Source organism: Mytilus trossulus, chromosome 1 (assembly GCF_036588685.1).
Source record: "Mytilus trossulus isolate FHL-02 chromosome 1, PNRI_Mtr1.1.1.hap1, whole genome shotgun sequence".
NCBI classification, from domain to species: domain Eukaryota; kingdom Metazoa; phylum Mollusca; class Bivalvia; order Mytilida; family Mytilidae; genus Mytilus; species Mytilus trossulus.
The window spans coordinates 15,891,995-15,905,631 of NC_086373.1; the positions used below are offsets into that span (position 1 = coordinate 15,891,995).

Consider the following 13,637-nt stretch of genomic DNA (forward strand, 5'->3'; position numbering starts at 1 on the left):
TTCTGACCAGTTGAACAATTTGGTATAATAAAACAAATTGCAATTGGGTCAAAATTTTGAATGAGTTGCAATTGGTGGATAGCAACACTAACAGTCAAGTCACTGTAAATCAATTTTTATTTCTTTTCAATTTTATAAAAAAGTTAATTTTTCGATTTCTCATGCAAACAGAATCTTGCAATCTGATTGGTTAATAACCCTGGTGTAAATAACACCCCAAAAATTCAAAAAACATAAAATTAAATTCCAGATTTCCAGAAAAATGAACAAAAGTAAAAAGAGGTAACATTTGATAATGAGCAGCAACATCAGTGTTGAAAAAAAAGTTGTAGTGGAAGTTCTCCATACTCATTTTCCATTTTTACATTCTGGTATAAAAATGAGTAAATAAATATATTTGTTATCTTGGTTTAATCAGGGGTGTGTGAATTTTCCAAACTGATGTAAAATTCAGTATTATAAAGTACACCCCTGATTACTTAAAGATACCTAATTATCTTCTTGACTAACAATGTGTTTTATTTAAAACTATAAAGCTTAAAACAACTTCAATATAACATTCCTAATATTTAGTATTTAACTAACATACATGAAGCTGTTAAAAGTGAAATGTCAATCCTAATAAAAATTTTGTTATAATACAACAAATTCTTCTGTTTCTTCTGTTCCAGATCTAATACGTCCATACTGATCCATTTTGTAATGTTTGACTCGAAGCAGACGGTCCTCTTTCTCAAAACTATCACTCTCTATATTAGCATCTGACGAGTTTCCTTCATGGAATACAAACATTGGATACGAAAGTTTTTGTTTAGGTGGTGAAATCATCTAAAAATAAACAAAATATTCAGTTATTAGTTATGTTTCATTATAAAAAAAAAAAAATTTCAAACTACAATGTATCATTTAAATTTCTGTTGAGTGGGACCAAACTGTAAATATAAAACCTTTTTACTCTGAGGGTGCCATTTGCATTACAGTGACCTGCAGTCATTCACATTGTTGTTATTTGGTTTTATGTATAGTTGTCTTAATGGTAATTATATCTCATCTCCTTATTTTGCAATTATGAAGCTTTTAAACAACTCAGTGGACAAATTATTATAAAAAAAATCTTACTGTGAGCACATATTACTGTTTCGACAATAAACAACTTCCAGTAACATTTCTGTTTATACATTTTTTAGTTTAAAGATATTTATTTATGTTCAAACTGTTTGTAGTAACCATAACTATCTTCAAAACAAGCAGTCATCAATTAAAAGTTCAAACAAGAATCACAATTTATTAATATGACTTCCTACACTCAGTATTTAATTTTTTTCTCTCTCATAAAAGTAGCTGAAAGAAACTAGTTGCAAATGAAGGTTGTTTTGTAATTGTAGCAAAGTTCACAACTTCAGCTACTTACTATCTATTTATTAATAAATGTAAATGTACAAACCTCTTCTGTTTGCTTTACAAAACTGTTAAATTCAGCTCTTGTCTTGCAGTAAAATCCAATGGTACAACTGGGATCCATTTTAGTTAGAGAGATTTTCCTTGGTGATAAACAGTGAAAAGTCTGAAAAAAATAAAATTAAGAAATTAAGGTGGCTCGTGGGTACAAAAATTTACGCAAAAAATTAAACCTTTATTTTTTCATGAAATTTTTTACAATATTAGTTATTACTTTATGATATGGTACAAAAATCAACCAAAAAAAATGATTCAGTTTGGCCCCAGATGACTTTTAAAATGTGTATATCATTGAAAAAGCTTCAAATTATCTCCCTTTGGTGCAAAAATGCCATTTTTTGGCATTAAATTTGAAATATCTAATTTAACTCATAGGTGACCTTTATTTTTTATTATTAATTTCAAATAAGCTGTACAGAAACTAAATAATTGTAAAATTAAAGCGATTTCAGTAATTAGGTTATTTTTTTATTTCGATATTACCTTTATTTCTCCTATTAACTAAACAGAAAAAAAGGACATTCACAAAAATATATGCTTCTTCCGTAGGCAGATTGTGAGCTTAAATGAACGGTGACCCCATTTATTTATTTCTTTTTTCTTTAAGTATATTATAAAGTTCATTTATAAAAAAATTATAGCGAAATCCTATATTAGAAAAAAAAAAGATTTATACCCAGGAGCCCCCTTAAGAAAAAAAATACATATTAATATTTATTATGTGTTTTATCGTTTTATATCTTACAGAGGTAAAATGTAGAAATATAAAATAATTTAAAGTTATCGTTATAATTAATTATAACTCTTCTACCTTATATTAATAGGTAACTTCAAGTTACATTTTAACAACTAATTATACATTTCTAAAAGGACAACTAAAGTTTACTTTCATAAACTTGATAGTAATTTTTGTGTCATTTGGTCTCTTTTGGAGCTGTTTCATTTGCAATCATACCACATCTTCTTTTTTTATAAGATATTGATAGTAATTGTTTATCTACTAGTTGTTATATTTTTCAAACAATAGGTAACAACCTAGTTTTTTTTTACGTGATGTGAAAATGGTTGGTGATTAAAACTGGATATGTATCTGTAAACTTGTGTGATAGTTCTACAACACAACAAACCTGAATTGGAAAATTTCTTTCTCTAGTGTCTATTGCATCTTGACAGTAGTGAGGATCTAAATATATAACTTTGTCATCTAAAAAAGATAAAAGGATAAGTGATTTAAAAATAAAAACATTCACTATTTTTCAATGGTTCAGTTTTCTCTTAAAAATTTCAGTAAAGTATTTGTAGTTATCTTACACAAATGGGAATGTAACAGTTAATTATATATATAAATAAATGTTTATGAATTGATTGTTTGTGATGTATCATATCTTGACAAAACCATAATAAATCTTTAACCCTATAGAAATATCTATGTAATGAATTTTTTGATGAACATTTCATTTACTCTGTATTCTATACCATTTATGTTTAAGATATGTACGTGAAAGGTCATGTGTTCTTTCAAGGTCAATTTTTTTGTTATAACAGCAATATTTCCATGCTTAACAAAGACTTTAAGTACAATAAAAATTTCTCTTCAAATATCTGTTTAACTTAAGAATAGTTACCTTGCCATCCTACAAAATAAAGTGATGTTTTAGGTTTTCCTCCTATGATACCTATACACCCATCCTGTGCTAGTAGACTCTTGATACAAGGTATGTAAACAGGGTTTAATTCCTCTCCTCCAAGTCTGACTGGTACTAGAATAATTGCTGCTCTCTTCCACTCCTCCTCTTCCTCTGTCTGTGTGTCCACAACTGTATCAGTTGAGTCAGAAGAACTGCCGAATTTAGTTGTAGATCTCCCTCTAGCACAACACATCTCATGGATGTCTTTTTTGTATACTGCAACAGAATAAAGTAAAATACTCATAGCACATCCTGTCATGTATTGCTATAAAATTTCTTCAAAAATTTTTATTGAGCAGTCTAAAACAGGACAAATCAGTAAAATTTTTAGAATTAAGCTTCTTTTTTTAGGTTAAGTTGGATCAGAAGCTGAAAGTTCTCAAAAAGTATATGTTCAAATGAAGAAAACTTCATTATGCAAGTCTGGATCATTGGTTGGCATTTCATACAGGTATGCAAGGGCAGTCCAATCATCCAAAAATTATATTTTTTAAATTACAATGTTTGATATTTTTTTATAAAAAAGAAGTTTTAGTTTGCAGAATAGAATATTAAATTTACTTCAGTATAGTTGCGACAATTTCATAGACCACTCTTTATATTTAACTTTTACAGTTTTATTATACCTGTGCAATCTTGTGCCACATAGACTACAACATTTTCAAGTAGAGGCTGTGTCTCTATTGCTTTCTGCATAGACTCTCTGTAATGAAATAAGTTTTAGAAATAATGTTTTCAAAATTAAAAGAACAGTATAAGATTTGTGTGGCTTTTTTCTCTCTCTCAAATCTCCTTAAAGGGAAAATTCACGATTTTTTACTTATGGTTTAAATATGTTCATTATGACATAATATATATATTCACAAAGTTTTATCGTTATATGTGCAGTAATAAGGGGAGAAATTCAATATTTAATGAAAAATTATTAACTACTTCCTGTAGGTCGTGACGTTTTCACCTGGTTTTTGCATGTCGGGATTTAAAATACAATCATTAAAAGTATTGGTTTTTAATCATATTTTAAAGTAATCGTAAGCGCGCCGATGACTTATGCTTTATCTAAATAACCATCCGATAATAAGAAGATAAAACGCACAGGCGTTCAATTGTACATATTCATGAGATAAATTTTCTATGTTAAACGTATATATTCGAATTATTTTTGTAGACAACACAAAAAGTTATAAAGTTATTTTTAATTAATATATTTTCGGACTGATAAGGTGAACAAAGTAAAGTACAATAATCTGTAAAGACAATATGTTGGTGTACTCTTATTGACCTTTTACTATCTCTGCTATGACTTGGTTGATACGATGTGTGTATTCACGGTTCTGTGACAATACTCGTAGATGGCTTGTTGAAAGGTAAATTGTTATTTGCACTTCGGTATTTAAACACGCCTCTCGGGCACACCTTGCCAGGTGTGACTGCCTATTCGGATCAGTGAATTATAAGACAAGGGAGCATTCAATACACATATTTAAAATATATATTCAAGTTGGTGACAATTAAAAATTGATCGCCGTGGAATTATTTAATTATGTTTGGTGCTATTATTTATTTGAATTCAAATAAGTTAATTTACTAAGAAATACACAATTTTCGGTTAAAGACGGGAAACTTAAATCATATGTCCGATTGAAATGATTTACACCTTTTGTCCTTGATTGATGTCTAATAAAAAGGAGAACTTAGAAATTATAAATAGCTTTACCAAAGTATTTTTATTTGTCTTTATTAGGCAAATAAATGAATGAGAACACTTAGATTTAGACTTTTTAAAAGCCATGTATAAATTAATAACTGAAACTAACTGAAGATAACTCTACCGAAGCGGAATATAATATGAACGAATAAAGAAAAAATATTTTTCTACTTGAGAAGTTTTAAAAAATTGACAGCAAATTTAAGGTCTTCTTGGAATGGAATCGAAAAATTTCGAATAGATATTCTTTATCAAGTGTGAAAAACGTCAACCAAATTTAATCATAATCGGGGACGTCCTTATTAAAATAGTCTTCGTCTCACAACGTATAATACTTAATAACTATTTGATCAAAGATGTTTAGAAACAAAAGACAACGAATTTAATGTCATCTTTCCCTATTTTTGAATGTAATTATAAGTCTGTTCAACTGGCAAGAATACCCCTAAAGCGGACAAATATCTGACAAGCAGTTTATTCTTTAAATTTGCTGTCATTGAATATCAAGAAAGAAAATAAATCCCGAAAATGATTTGAAACTTTAATACTCAATAGCTTTCCTAGAAAATATTCACATCCCTCGGGGATTATTAGTGTACGTCCAGTTGCATATGTCGGTACAATTGTGGTGATGACGAATTTCTTTCTTTATTCGAGAACAATCTAATTGATATATAAATCTGTGATTTTACTATGTTCATAACTTCGATGAACCAAAGCAAGTTATTGATCGACCTGTATTTAAATAAAATTGGTCCTCTTTCTTCATCTTTTGGTATACAATAGTCTATCGAATTGGATGATTACATACTGTTGGTATACGTGGACTAGTCTATTTACAAAACTTTTACCCCAATTTGCACAAAATGTATGTTTCTTTCTTATGTTCAATGTATACATGTATATATTTTAAATTGCGCTGTAGTTCCGTAACTTTCTATCCGGGCGTATAAACGAATCGTCAACAAGTGCGCACATTTTTTTAATCAACATTTCTGGAATGATCCAACTATGTCCTTTACTATTGACAACGAGTAAATATTACATTTTCCCAGAGACATATAATACAATATTTTTTTATAAATAATATTCTTTACACCAGAAATTTTATTTATAAACAAGCGTATGAGTTAAGTAATGACTAGTATATTATATCACTTTCGGACACGCAAGACAGAGATGTATATTAAACATGCACCTGATAGTTCAAAATGGAAAGTTATAAGTTATCGGCCGTGTACACTGATCAATACCTACAGAAGTGAAACGATGCATGAACTTGCGAAGCCTGACAGGAACTCGCTTGAATACCTGGACGTGTCACCTTACACCCCTCACAATACCTTTGGAAGTAATACCTTAAGCCATGCGGGTGATCAGTGGAGCGAAGATCCTAATTTATTTGAATAAAGTATATTACTTTAAAGAATTATGAACGAATTAGATTTTCGAAAATAATTTTCACGGAACACTTATTTATGATTTGAACTTTGACTTTTTAACTAATTCCAATATTAACAGTTTTAAAATAACAGACTATAGGGTTATTAAAAAAATAAGAACATTTTCCGTATCAAGTTAGTTAGTCAGATAAAACAACCGTACGATTGACAAGATATCGACACGCATTAATTAAGACTACATCGGTTACTGTAGTTTTGTTTCTTTGTGGTTTATAGACATATCATGATTTTTATTTGGACAAGATAACAAAATGGCGGAAGGCAGAGAACTGATACTCAAAATTTAAAATCGATGGTGATCTCTTATCTAGCGGAATAAAACTTTAATATTTATAAATTTGAGCATTTTTATACAGAATGGACATAATATCAATTTTTGATTTTTTTGCGAAGTTTCCCTTTAATATCATTAAAATTTGATGAATATAAGATAATTAAATAAGGTTTGATTACAAATGAGAAAACTTTCCACAACAGTCAAAACAACAGGAGTGCAAATAAGTTTATATTTTATGCTAATTGGCATAGAAATGATGTTTAACAACAACATAATTCAAGTACTGAAGAAATGGTCTTTAAGGGTTGAGTGATCAACCACTCACATGTACCTGTCCCATGCTAAGAGCCTGTAACCCATTGGTTGTCCCATGCTAAGAGCCTGTTACCCATTGGTTGTCCCATGCTAAGAGCCTGTTACCTTTAGTGATCAACGACTCACATGTACCTGTCCCATGCTAAGAGCCTGTTACCTTTAGTGATCAACGACTCACATGTACCTGTCCCATGCTAAGAGCCTGTTACCTTTAGTGATCAACGACTCACATGTACCTGTCCCATGCTAAGAGCCTGTTACCCATTGGTTGTCCCATGCTAAGAGCCTGTTACCCATTGGTTGTCCCATGCTAAGAGCCTGTTACCCATTGGTTGTCCCATGCTAAGAGCCTGTTACCCATTGGTTGTCCCATGCTTAGAGCCTGTTACCCATAGTGATCAACGACTCACATGTACCTGTCCCATGCTAAGAGCCTGTTACCCATAGTGATAAACGACTCACATTTACCTGTCCCATGCTAAGAGCCTGTTACCCATTAGTTGTAATTGATTATCCTCTGTTGTAATTGGTTTTTTTTATTTATTGTTAAAGTATGAATATGACAGTTGTTTTTTTTACTTTTGAATGGTTTCACATTTTGTAAACCTTGGCCTATTAAAGCATTCTATGGATTTTGCTCATTGTTGAAAGAAATTGTCATAAAAAATGTGAGTGTTGGTTGTGAAAAACTAAACATGTATTTTTTTAATTTTTTTTTAAGATACTTTGCACTCTCATATAAGGGAGATAATTTCTGAATGAAATCAAATATTCATAAAAGATGAATTACATGTATATGCAGCATCTTCTTAACATGCCACATTTTTATACAACAGAAGACAAAATCTCAAATGTTCTAATGCAAGAAAAATACCTTATCAGAAAACATACATATTGAAGAAAGCGTAAAATTTTCAAAATCACAGAGGCATGTCTTAACAGTCAAAGCCTAAAACAACTTGAATGATGAAGGAATGAGGCTTCAATTACTACAAACAACAGAGATTAGTGTTGACAATTTCAATTAGTGGAAAAGCAACATCTATGTCTTACTTTGCTTTTATAAATGAAGTCACAAAACAAAACCAAAGCATAATGTGTTACATTACCTGAGTATAAAAGCCACAGAGGAAGGACCATACCAATCACCTGGCTGTTTACCATGTGACTTCCCTGCTTCCACTAGACGATGAATTGAAAAAGGTGAATTTTCACTGGGAAAATCCCCAAACCAACGAATGATTTGTCGTCTGTATGTATCATGCTCTCTTGACTGCTCCCGAAATACACTCCAATCTAAAATCATAAACATTAAATAATTATCTAACAGGATGAAGAAAAATAAAACAACAACAAAAATTGTGACCTTAGGGGAAAAGAACCAAAATTCCAACAGCATCTGGAAAGCCTAGAAACCATCTTAATATTGATTTTTTTTCATCAAATAAACATTATCATGAGTGCATAGATAATATATATATATATTGTACATAAAAGGACCAACTAATTCTTGTTGTATGCTGTTTCATGACTGTCTGTGGTTACTGGATGGTTGAGTGATAACAAACATGTTTCACCTTGCCAATGTGCCTGTCCCATTTCAGGAGCCAGTAATTCAGCTGTTGTCATCATATTAGAATTTCTTGTAATGGCAATGCTTATTCATTTATCAGGCTTTTTCTTTGAAATGATTCACATTTTATCCTGATGGCTATTTGGCCATTTTCTATTTTATTACATGTATCATGACTATACAGTATTAGATTTGACTCATTGTTGGAGACTAGACCATAATCACCTGTGGTTGCTTAATAAGTGTCATAATCCAATCAATCAAAGACCATAACTTCTAAAGGGTAAAAATGCATGAAAATGACATAAAGAGCCATTTTCCAATCTATCAAAGGCCATAACTTTCAATTTTGGAACAGCTATGTGAAAACAATGGATATCAAAATTGCTCTTCATTTTTTCTGCAGTAACAACATATGTAAATTTGACAAGCATTGATTAATAAGTTCAAAAGTTATGGCATGGTCAAAGCTGGAGCCATCCTTCCACCTGCTGTATTATCTTAAATCAATGACTGGATTAACACTAAAAATAAAAAACTTATCATAAAAAAAAAACAATAACATTGTTTTATATTTTGTCAGGTAAATTAGAAGTTGGTAAAAGCCTGAAACATACTCTGTACAGATTTTAATCTAAATTAAACAGGGTTCTCACTAAGGCGAGTCCATGAGTCATGGACTCATCAAAATCTGTCTGGACTCACCATTTTCAATACTGATGAGTCCATAGATGCATTAAGATTAAAATATTTTGTATAAACTGAACACAGTTAAACACAAATATCATCATTTTATAGCAACAGTTTAAAAGTAATCTGAATTTAATGTCATTTCATTGCTCTGTTAGGCCATGGAAAGTCAAACTAACATATTACATTATATTGCAATAGAAAATCTTCTTCTTGTTGTTGGACTCACCATTGCCAAAAATGACGAGTCCCTGGACTCGCCTTCAAAAATCCTTAGCGAGAACCCTGATTAAAGCAATCAACTTTTCCAAAATTATTCAATGTACATAAAATGAAATTTTTTACCTCTTCCTAAGAAATGAGTAAGGAAAGCTCTTGCTAGCATCATCTGTCCACTTCGTAACATACATCCCCAACCACAGTCTGATGTCATCTTTGTTCCTGGTATCTGCGGAAAATCTTGACGGTAGGTAAACCAAATCTGACTAGCAAAATCTTGTTTAAACATCTCAACATTTGGAGGTCTTTTCTTTCTTTCACCTGGCCTCACTTCTTCGTCTGTATAAAAGGATATAATACATTCAATGATACACAAAAATAAAATGGTCTTATTAGCAATATAACTGATATATGTACATGTAGGTTAAATTCCTATATTTTTTAATTATCTTAAAAACTTTTTATAGTAGAGCCTACACATACATGTATGCAAATATATATGGTTACACCCAAATTTTACACTTGAGAAAAAATCAAGCCATACAAATATGTATTTTAAGGACAATTAACCCTTCATTAGTCACAATAAGAGATATAAATGAATAAATGTGTGAGTATATATACTTACATAGATATAGGAAGATGTGGTGTGAGTGCCAATGAGACAACTCTCCATCCAAATAACAATTTAAAAAGTAAACCATTATAGGTTAAAGTACGGCCTTTAACACAGAGCCTTGGCTCACAACGAACTTACATGTCTTGATAAATCAAACTAATTAATTGCAACAGAATTTTCTTTAGTTCTAATCTAGAGCATCAATTTAAGCCCTAAATATACACAGAAAAAAAGTCTCATAAAATCTTACTTGAAGAAAACTCAAAATCAGCATTTTTAATAAAGGAAATTAACATTGGAAGGGGAGGTAACTCCACAAAAATAAGTCTTTTTTCAGTTTTTGTTTGATTTTTTTAATTTTTTTATAAAGAATGATACTTTGGTGGGGTTATAAGTTCAGATTTGAATATATCATATAATCTACTGCTCATGAAATGAACAAAAGCAAAGTGTTATAGATATTTATTTTTTTGCATTTTTCATTTAAGAAATTCCAAATTTGTGGCTTTGTGACATGATCATTTTGAAAAATTAATGTGAAAATTGGGTATTGTTTATATCTGTATATTATTTTTGTTAAGCATCTTCCTTGCAATTTTTATTGATATTTCTGCCTTTTTAACAGATTTATCTCCTCTTTTCAATGCAAATCTCCATAGGAATTTGAAGTCATGATTTTTTAGTCTTCCTCAAGTAAGATTTTATGGGACTTGTTTCTTTGTATATTTGGGGAATAATGCCTAAGAATATGACTTAAAAATCTTCTGTTGCAATTACTTTAATGTTAGGTCAAATTTATGCTAGATTGACTGGACTACATATATATATGCATGAAAATCATGTACATGATATACATGTACTTTAATAAATTTTGACTGCAAAAAATGTCATGATGTATTAAATTGTATTTATTAGCATTATACATGTAGCATACATGTACAAGTTTAAGCTAAAAATGAATTCTTTCATGTTAGCTCAAATGCTACATTGTACAGTATAATATACATTTTGTATGTATATAGTAAATAATTATACCTGATGGTCTAATATGGTAACAGGTCCCCAGTAAGAAAATTGGACTGTCACATTTGAATGCTGTTTTTGTCTTTAAAGTCCAACCTGAAATTTAAAAGAGCTCATGTACATAAAACACCCTACAACATACATTGTACATGTACATAATATACCCTACATCATACATGTACATAAAATACCCTACATCATACATGTACATATACATGTATGATGTAGGGTACATGTACATTAAATACCCTACAACATATACATTTGTACATGTACTATTGTACATGGCAGTAAATGATATCAAGTATCAGAACAGTGTAGTTCTATATAAGCTTTTAATGTACAAGTACTTTTTCTAGTGCTTTAAGTTACTGTAGTGGCTTTAGTACAGGCTTTTATGAGTTACACATGGTAGATTGTATACAGTATAATATTGTACATTTGTATGTGGCAATTTTCATTTACATATTGATGCACAATGTACAAGTACTTACTACATTTATACAACGTTTTGGAGACTTTAAAATATTTAGATATACCAAATCTTTATAAATATAGCTCCGGTAACCATATGGGATTTGAAATAAAAAAACTCCTTTAACTTATAGCCTTAGTTTAACAATGCATGTTCATTTAAAAATCTAATCAAATAAGACATTAGCATGCTACTGCATGGTGCTACAAGTAACATGAATCTACATGTATTCTGACTATTTGATATTGTATCTCCTCTAGTTGTAAACATTAATGAATTATGCATGTAGTTGTACAACATCATGAACATAGTACATTGTATTTTCAGAAAGTAAAATGTACAATGTACATAATGCATATAGTTTATATAATACTGTACAGAGTAGATATTGTATTTTCAAAGATGTTTTGTTTCAAAACCACCCTTTTCCTCTAAATATTATTTTACCATATTTCATGTTGTTCCAAACTGACATTAGTTTATTTTTAACTTTTTCTTTCTGATCCACATCATCAGTCAACAAGTAACTTCTATTCAGATCAGGAGGTAGAGATCGAGGTTGATCAGATTCGTCATCGTCTCCAGCAAAAAAAGAACCAACTTCAGCAGATAAGTTCTTGCTTAATCCTTGATAAGATTTACTTTTGAGTTTATAAGATTGTCCTTGTGTCTTCATAATGTCACTTTGGAAACTTGACGATTCCCTGTTCATTGGTAACGGCAGAGACATGTTTAGGGGTACTGGAAGTGATGAATAGTCTAATGAAGTGAACTGATCAGATTCACATGAGGACGTTGACCAACCACTAACCCTATTAGATGAGGTGGATGGAATTTGGTCTGAAGTCTGTATGGTTGAATTTTGTACAGTGTCATTGGAATAATTATCTGGACACAAATCTACACTCCTTACATGCTCTTCATTATTGATACTTTTCAATGTTTTGGGGTTCAAAACCACAGATTGTTTACTTAAACTTTTCCGATTCTTTAAATCGTTAATATGTTTTTGTGACTCAGTTTTCGTTTTAGTTTGTCTTTTCTGATATTGTCCTGTACCGGTTTCGCGTTCGAATTTCCCTTTTAAATCTACTTCTTCGTCATCGATTGCTTCACTCCATGAATCTAAAGATGTTACTTCAGCCGAGAACTTTCTGTTTTTCGACGAATTTTTAGACTGAATTCCTCCAGATGAATTTAAATCCATGATTATTGTGGACAAAAAACTGAAACGTCAAATCTTGTCTTCCGCCATCTTGAACTTTGTGTACAATGGTCACATGACATTATTTTTTTATATTAGATACTTCTAAAAGACAGAGTTATCATCCCGAACCTGTCTCCAAAGTTTTCATATATATTTACACAAGGATTGTATAGTACTGTAAAAATCCTTAATTGACAGAAGCGTTATTCAAATACATTACGCAGTCAAATAAACTGACTGTTCAAAGAAATCTTTTTAGTTTCTGTCAGAATGTCACTAATTAATTCAAACACTGTTAAGCCTGTTAACATAACCAGTCAAGTTAACCTTCTACTGATTAGCTTAATTTAATTAACACTATTTTTCCTAATTACATTTTATAATAAATTTTGATAACTGTAATATATATAATATTGATCTGAAATAAGGAATGATTGCCATGAGTTTAATGATTTTATGCAGAGCTATGTTCATTGGAATATGAAAACGCACTCAAATAATAAGTTTCCTCACTTAATTCGTAATGCTGAAGAGTTGTCTCGTTGACACTTACACCACATCTTTTCATAGCTATTGGTCATACTAGTGAATTTATTCGTTCATAAGGGGTTGTTTTTTCCACGATCTTACGGAACATTTCGGTTACATGATATATATATAGTAACAAAAAATACTGTATATAGATTTATATAAAGTAAATAAACGTTCCCCATGCATGGTTGTCGTCTCTTATGTTCGATTTTTTAAAGAAACGATAGTACCATTTCGGACAGTTCTTATCTTAATCTAGTTTTGTAAAATCTACTATTTTTTCAATAAGTTTTAGCAAAGTTCTATGACGATATTCCAGATTATTTTTATTTAGTTTAACATATGGAATTCAAGTTATCAGTTAATGTGAGAGTTTGATCCACTTCCATAC

The 13,637-nt window shown here is 30.4% G+C and overlaps 1 protein-coding gene across 1 annotated transcript; it reads right to left on the reverse strand.

The window, feature by feature from the left end:
• Positions 1-105: 105 nt before the first annotated feature.
• LOC134716587 (cysteine protease ATG4C-like) lies at positions 106-12,792 on the reverse strand. The gene is made up of 9 exons (XM_063579601.1): positions 11,956-12,792; positions 11,046-11,129; positions 9,518-9,730; positions 8,019-8,205; positions 3,773-3,849; positions 3,084-3,362; positions 2,586-2,662; positions 1,445-1,564; positions 106-828 (listed from the first exon to the last, which is right to left on the reverse strand). Exons 1-9 carry the CDS (start codon positions 12,713-12,715, stop codon positions 634-636), a joined length of 1,992 nt encoding a protein of 663 aa, XP_063435671.1. The 5' UTR covers positions 12,716-12,792; the 3' UTR covers positions 106-633.
• Between the last annotated feature and the right edge of the window lie 845 nt (positions 12,793-13,637).

Coding starts and splice junctions, on each gene's coding strand:
- LOC134716587 (XM_063579601.1), bottom strand. CDS start 12,715: ATGGATTTAAATTCATCTGGAGGAATTCAGTCTAAAAATTCGTCGAAA. Junction 1,565..2,585: donor AAAGAAATTTTCCAATTCAG/GTTTGTTGTGTT, acceptor TATTTTTTTCAG/ACTTTTCACTGTTTATCACC. Junction 829..1,444: donor TTGTAAAGCAAACAGAAGAG/GTTTGTACATTT, acceptor GTTTATTTTTAG/ATGATTTCACCACCTAAACA.